General features: G+C 47.6%; 1 protein-coding gene across 1 annotated transcript; it reads right to left on the reverse strand.

Annotated features, from left to right (window-relative positions):
* Positions 1–4064: 4064 nt before the first annotated feature.
* On the reverse strand, positions 4065–5781 carry LOC125513531 (uncharacterized). The gene has a single exon (XM_048678661.2). It carries the CDS (start codon positions 5640–5642, stop codon positions 4392–4394), a length of 1251 nt encoding a protein of 416 aa, XP_048534618.1. The 5' UTR covers positions 5643–5781; the 3' UTR covers positions 4065–4391.
* Positions 5782–7215: the final 1434 nt, after the last annotated feature.

The raw sequence follows: 7215 nt of genomic DNA on the forward strand, positions 1-7215 counted from the left end.
ATAGGTATTATATCTCTGCAGAGGGTGTACTCTATACCCACGAGTAACGGATCTCTTTAGTCCATCGGAACTAATTCCGTCTACGGTCTTTTAATTGAAAACCCACCTAACCGCACACACCAGCCAAACTCACCGGTGTCTGGAATCACCCTTGACACCTGTTAAGCAAAACTCTAAGTGGGGAGGCTACAACCTCGACTTAGCATGGGATCAAAAAATTTATACCGCGCGCAAACTGGGGGGAGCTACCCCCTTCGGCTACAACCGAAAACACCCATGCCCCCGGACCAGGTGGCATGCCTACCGGATGCAGCCGGTATCTTCCACCATGGCCTCTCTATACGGTGTGTTCTAGGACAGGGGTTGACAACTTACTGAACCGTACCCTACCTACGGCAGGGACAAGTGGTAGCACGAAACAAGTATGGGGGTTGCTGGAACAAGACTCGATCTACGGCCGACTCAGGAGGCTTAAGTATTTCCTGCATGATTAGCTCAAGGATAATATTTCACATCCATCAGACACAATCACCACTCATCATACCTCCCCCTGCCCCACCGGTCATAACCGTCTCGGCGAGGGACAAGCTCGTGTCTACCCAAGACAGATACTTTCCTGGATCCTTCCCGGTAGGCACGAGAGGCATATGAGGGTGATTGCTATCACAAGTATGTCCATTTCCAACAGCAAAAATTTCCATTTTTGCACTCAAAGCGTATGATCACATCGTCACATAAAAATAACTAATGCTTCATGTCGAGGTGGTGTTATAACCGTATCAAACAACCCACGAAATATTATGCCAGGGTTCAGAATGCTTGCCTTCAAGGTGTGGAGAGGCACGGGGCATTCCAAAACTTTTGAAAGTTTTCTCCTTCTTCAAATTCCTATTTTTGAAAATATTCAAATAACACATACTTTAAAAACAGTACAAAAAAGTTGTTTGGAAAATTTTGAAATAAATATGAAAATAAACTAGACAACATTTGGGAAACAACAGAAAAAGAATCAAGTCATTTGGATTTATATTTAAAAAGTTATAGCCAGTCAAAGTTTCAGTCAAACTCTGTTTTTTTAAATGAAACAGAAAAGAAAAGTTTCAGATAAGAATACGCTTTCGAAGCAGGGGATACGCACTTGCGGGTTTTACGCCTTCACTTATCCAGCGTGGACGGGCGCGTAGGTCACTGACAGTGGGTCCACAGGGCCCACTGATCAGGTTTGACCAGTCCTCTCTCCCTCCTCTTCCTCTGCCCGAACGGAGGCGGGACTCCGGTGATCAACGCCAGCGAACGGCGGCTCCCCGTGGGCTCCAGAGGGTCGGGATGGATCCGCAAGACCGGGGCGGTCCTCCCGGTGGTCGTTGGGTCGGCGGGGGTGGAGGGAGTCGCCGGCGGCGAGCTCCGCGGCGGAGGAGGCTTCGGGTGGGTTTTGGGGTTCTGGGCTGCAGTGGTTCCTGATCGCATATGAGAGGCTGGGCAGCTCCGCCAGGTTGAGGGGAGTTGAGTGGTGTCGCTGGATGGGCGGGGGAGGGTCTGCTCGCGACGAATTGGACCAGAGCATGGCGGCGGTCGAACCCGTCGGAGGTGAGGAAGACGACCTCCTCCCGTCGTTCTCTGGCTATGGGGTCACTTGGAGGATGGTATGGGGCTGCCTGAGGGCTTAGACGAGCTCAGGGGTCTCCTTTTATAGTGCAACGAGGTCAGTTTTGCGGCGGCCGTGGATAAGCTCGTCGGCGACCGCCGTTCTGTAGGTGCAGGGTGACGTGGAGCTGGCCGGCGCATTCCGCGAGTTCCATACTGCTCAAGGGGCGAGCTGGCGCGCGTGTATGTCTTGGGCGGTGCTGCCACGGCCGGGGCCTGTTGCGGCCGTCAGCTAGCTGCCACGGCCGACCTGACGGCGGCGCTGTGGGGTGCCAGAGGTGGTCGGGGTGGCTCTGCGGTGTAGGAGAAGACGGGGCGCGCTGGCTGCGGTTGGCCAAGGGCCAGAACGGGCGCGGGGTGGGCGGCAGTGAGACGCGGTGGCTCGGTGCACGCGCGTGCAAAACGTGCGCTCTAGGCGCGCCCAGAGCACGCACGCTAGCTGCTCGACGAAGTGCCAATGCATGCTACAGGGCTTGGATGAGGCTGGCAATAAGCAGACCTAGGTTAGGACTAGCTAGGAGCTTAGTGGACAAGGTTGCTGGGTCAGTGGTTCAAGTTCATATAGCAAACTGAAAACCATGCCAATTCTGGCTATGCACACAGGGTGAAGGCAACTCTTGGGGTGGCCCAAATTTCCAGATCATAGTCTCTTTGGATGAATAAGAGGGTGGTGAAGTTAGTTTGCCAAAAGCTCAAACTTGTTAGTGTAAGTTTTGCAAATCTCCAGTTTTGGACAGAAGGAGAAAGGCATGATTGCATGCACTTAAAATCCTCCAATGGGTCCACTCTCCTAGACTTAAGGGTTTTGCAGGATGGGCTATAAGTAGGAAAAGGAATCATAGCTAAAAGGGGAAGTTAAATGATGGTTGCTGTACAAATCATCATGCTGGACCAGTATGAAAAAGAGGTTGGTTCACTCAAATATTTCAAAGAACATCCAGGGGTTTTTGCTTAAAGTTGAATAATATACTCCTATGAACATCCCATAATTTTGGTGGAAATTTTAAAGAAATATTTAAAGGGGTTGTAGTGCAAAATTGTCCACTGGACCAGATTTGAAAACTTGGTGTAGAGCTCAAAAGATTAAATGAATGAAATATATTTTTGCATGGAAGTGATTTAAAAACATCACATGACAACTCCAAATTTTGGTGAAAATTTTAAATAAATTTATCAAGTGGTTGTAGTTCAAAAAAGAGCTCCAAAACTAATGAAAAATCATTTTAGGAATAAAGCTCAGAGAGAAATGATTGTGCAAATAAGTTCCACTGATAATAGAAATGTTTTTTTTTCTTGAAAGGGCAAACAAGTCCAATAATATATTTGGATAGTTTTTACTTGGGGTAAAAACTGCATAATAACAAAGAAAAAAATGGCTTTGAAATCAAGGGAAAAATCCAGAAAATGAAAGTTTAAATTTCCTGGCAAAATTTTAATCAATGAAACAAGGTCAAAATTTTGGGGTGTCACATTATCGCACAAGGTATTTTTTTCAATATTATTATCGATCTTTCCATTTTCATATTGCTTTTTGTATTCAACTAATTTGGCTCATTTTTGTATCGTGTCAACATACTATGTTTATAGAACTCTTGCAAAATATTCAAGAACCTGTGGCAACGCACAGGCATTCTACTAGTCTGTATAGTGCCACTGTCGGGGCGTCACACTTCCGGCCTTTAGAAGATCAAAATTTTCAGAAATTCAAATACCACACAGAAGTATGCCAACATATATTGATTCTTTCTCATGTTGCTCCGTACTTACATGTAATACTATTGATAAATATTTTTGCCTATGATTTATGAAAATACTAATGTATGGTTTTAGAATAGCAAATGCTAAATCTACCATATTGTCTAGCCCATAAATGAAAATATTTTTTGATGAAATTGTATATGCAGATAACGTCTACAAGTACATCTCTTTCTCTTTTTTTGCGGGATGCAAGTACATCTCTTCTGTAATGAAACTTTAAAATGCTTTTATTTATTTGAGAAAGAGGCTAACTGGAGCCAGGGTCAATTTTGAATTTTCCTATGCTTCTTATCCTACTAGATTGGAGTATTGCGCTGTGATGCATCGTTGTGTACACAACTGAAAGACGCCGCAGACCGAAAGCCTTAGAGTGATGCATTCCTTTTCATGACACCTGTAAGCCTTGCTATTTTCTCAAAAAAAAAAACCTGTACGCCTTGCTCACAGTAAAGTAACTGCATTCTGGCCACAATAACCTCTCCTGCTAAATGAATCACACTTATTGAAGAGAGTACATATAACATAAGCAGCACAGTTCCACCTGATGATCTCCATTACAATTCACAAGTTGGCCATAGGCTACTGTTGAGAACTCAAAACAGGACGCATGTTACTCAAACAAACAGAAGATAAGCACTGAGCACAGTTCGGCACACTGGTCATGATTCCAAAAGGAGCAAACCTTAACACCACCATATAACTAATCATGCTACATTCGCTGGGCCTGGGAGGGACAACCTTAATATCACAGAATCACATCAAAAGCACAAACAGGCAGCTACAAGTTACTACAAACATCCCACCCACAGGTGTTCACCATAACTCTGCTACTCCTGGTTGCTAATACCACTACAAGCTCAGTAGCCATTTGCTCCGAGATAGACCAGCATAACTGGGAGCAATTTTAACCAGGGCAATCCAATCAACAGATACAAATTCTTACCTAAAAAACAGATACAAATTCTTGAACTGCTATCCCCGGAGTGACCTTACTGGCTCTCTTCCTCTTCGCCTTCCATCTCTTCCTCGTCTTCCTTGTTACCGGAATCGCTGCCACTACCAATGCCTCCGGCATCCGCAGCACCAACATTGTTCTGGTTGTACTGGTAAGATGGGCGCCGTGAGGCATGGTGATGCCTGTCGTCCTTGACACGGTACCGGACATGGTGATTGCTGCTGGCCCTGACATCGGTTGCCATAGAGGCTCTCCTTGGACCGTTGCCATCAGCAGTAGCTGGCGAGTCACCATCTTCTGCTGTAGAGGCTGAATTACCGACCATGGCAGCGGCAGCAAGTGGGACAGCGAGTGGAGCACCATTGTTGGCCTTTGAGATCTCCATCTCCATCTTGAGGAAGAACTGCACACGCTGGTCCTCCAGCTCGCGTGCGGCATCCAGGCGGTTCCGCTCCATCCGGAGCTCATGCTCCCCTTTTGAGGACTCCACGCGCTCGTATGTCTCCCCAAGCCGTCGAATCGCCTGTGCCAGGTCGCGCAGGCCCTGTGCACGGTCGCTGCTGTCCGCTCCATTCGCCGACTCCTCGAGGCGTTGCCTCTTGCCGTTCACGGCCTCAGCCAGTGGTTCAGGTGGGAACCCGTCGGACGACTCCGACGATGCTGACGCCTGGGGCGGCGATGGCAGCCTCCGCTTCATACCTATCGAGGGAAAGGCCGTGCGGGTGCGCTGAGGGAAGTTGACACGCGGGGCCATAGGTGCGGTGCTCCGGTTGCTGGGATTGGAGGAGCCAGAATTTCCTGCTGCCCCGCCAGAATTGCCCAGGAGCTTCTGGACTGGGGCGAGGAGGAAGTCAAGGCGGTCGAAGAATGGCCATGAGGAGTCCGACTTGGCCTTCTCGACTTTGTACTTCTTCTTGAGGGTGTCGATACGGTTCTTGCACTGGACGTCGGACTTGGGCGGCTTGGAGTAGCCATCGCGGGAGGAGACGACCTCGGCAACCTCCTGCCACTGCGGGTGGCGTAGGCTGCCGCGGCCGAGCGCGACAAAGCGCTCACCCCAGGCGTCGATCAGCGTGGAGGTGGCGCCGTCGCTCCAGGCGTCCTCCCTGCCCCCGCCCCCGCCGCCGCCGCTGCTGGAGGGACCATGCTTATGAATAGGGATGGCGAGGGCGAGGTGGCCGGGGGGCACGGCGGCGACGGTGACGGGGTCGGCGACCGGAAGCGGGGAAGGGGAGCGCGACGGTGACGGCGAGGGCGACGGGGAGGCGGCACCGTCGTCATCCATGAGCGGAGATCTGGAGGTCGTCGGTCGGCGGCGGGCGAGGGTTTGGGGATATTTCCAGGATGCGGAATTGTTCGGGATGCATTTGCATTTTGTGGCGTGCGGTGGCCGTCGTGTTCGGCGGCGATGGGAGAAGGTGTTTATCTTTGTTTTTTACGGTGTGCTGTTGTACATTCTTGAGTGACTTATCCATATTTTCATTTCTCCTATTTACCACTGTCATCAATAAATTACGTTTTTAAAATTAAACATTTAAATTAATTAACCAGATATTGAAATATGGATGGGCTAAACCCATCCTAAAATTTCAGAAAATTCTATAAGGACACACTGGTGTCACGACAAAGAAAATGGTGCAAGGCAGAGCAACTATTCAGCGAGTTCTCCTTCACGAACCCTCCCAAGGTCCACTTTTGATAGGCTGTGCGGCGCCACGGGTCGTGCTCTAGGGGCTCCCTTCGAATTTTGTTTGTTTATTTATTTTTATGTACGCGTTTTTAGCTTTCAGATGATTTTTTTTTGTTTCTCAACTTTTCAGGGTTTTCCATTATTCTTAGGTTTTGGACAAAAAAACATTTTTTTTTGTGAAAAACGCTTTTTTCTTCTTGTGATAGGCATAGATTTCATTTAAATGTAGGCATGGATTTGCTTTCATGAGAGTCATAGTCATGCCTCTCGGAAAAAGAACATATTTTTTCGATGAAGGACAAATTTACTTCTCGAGGAGGCACGGATTCGCTTCCCTGAAAAGAACAATCGTGCCTCTCGGAAAAAGAAAAATTGTGTTTTTTTCTTCCGCGAGTGGCACATACTTCTTGTGATATTCGCTTTCGCGAGAGGCACAATCACGCCTATCTGAAGAAGGAAAAGAACACATATGTTTTTTTATTTCGTGAGAGACACTGATTTACTTCTCGTGGAGGCATGAATTTGCTTCTGCGAGAGGCACAATCCTGCCTCCCGGAAAAGAAAAAAATGTTTTCTTTCTTTTCCATGAGAGGCATAGATTTGCTTCTCGTGAAGGCATGAATTTGCTTCCGCAAGAGGCACAGTCGTGCCTCTTAGAAAAAAGGAAAAACGTGTTTTCCTTTTTCCGCGAGAGGCAGAGATTTGCTTCTCGTGAAGGCACAAATTTGTTTCCGCGAGAGTCACAGTTGTGCCTTTTCGGAAAGGAAAAAAGAACATGCTCCCGATTCGGATTTTTCATAAAAAAATCATCGAAAACTATCAACATGGGATCTAGTTTGAAGCTGTCGACGTGATGAATCCAACGATGAAAATGATTCGAGATTCAAACGCACGGTTTAAGAGATAAAACTTTTTAATAAACAAATCTACAAAAAAGGGAGAACTCCGAGATTGGTCTCTCCCACCTCCCAAGTTGCGACAAGTGGCGCACATGTAGCGCGCCACTTGTCACAACCTGAGGAGGTGGGAGAGACCTTTGCAAATGTACTTCTAAATTAATGATTTTGGGTGGAAGTTTAGTATCACTCGGATTTGGAGAAAAGACTTGGACCTCTTTATAATGGGCTCTTCTTCCATATGTTATTAGAGCTTGAGAAGAGAAGTGGTT

The sequence above is a fragment of the Triticum urartu genome, chromosome 6A (genome assembly GCF_056163025.1).
Source record: "Triticum urartu cultivar PI428250 chromosome 6A, HENAU_Tu73, whole genome shotgun sequence".
NCBI lineage: Eukaryota > Viridiplantae > Streptophyta > Magnoliopsida > Poales > Poaceae > Triticum > Triticum urartu.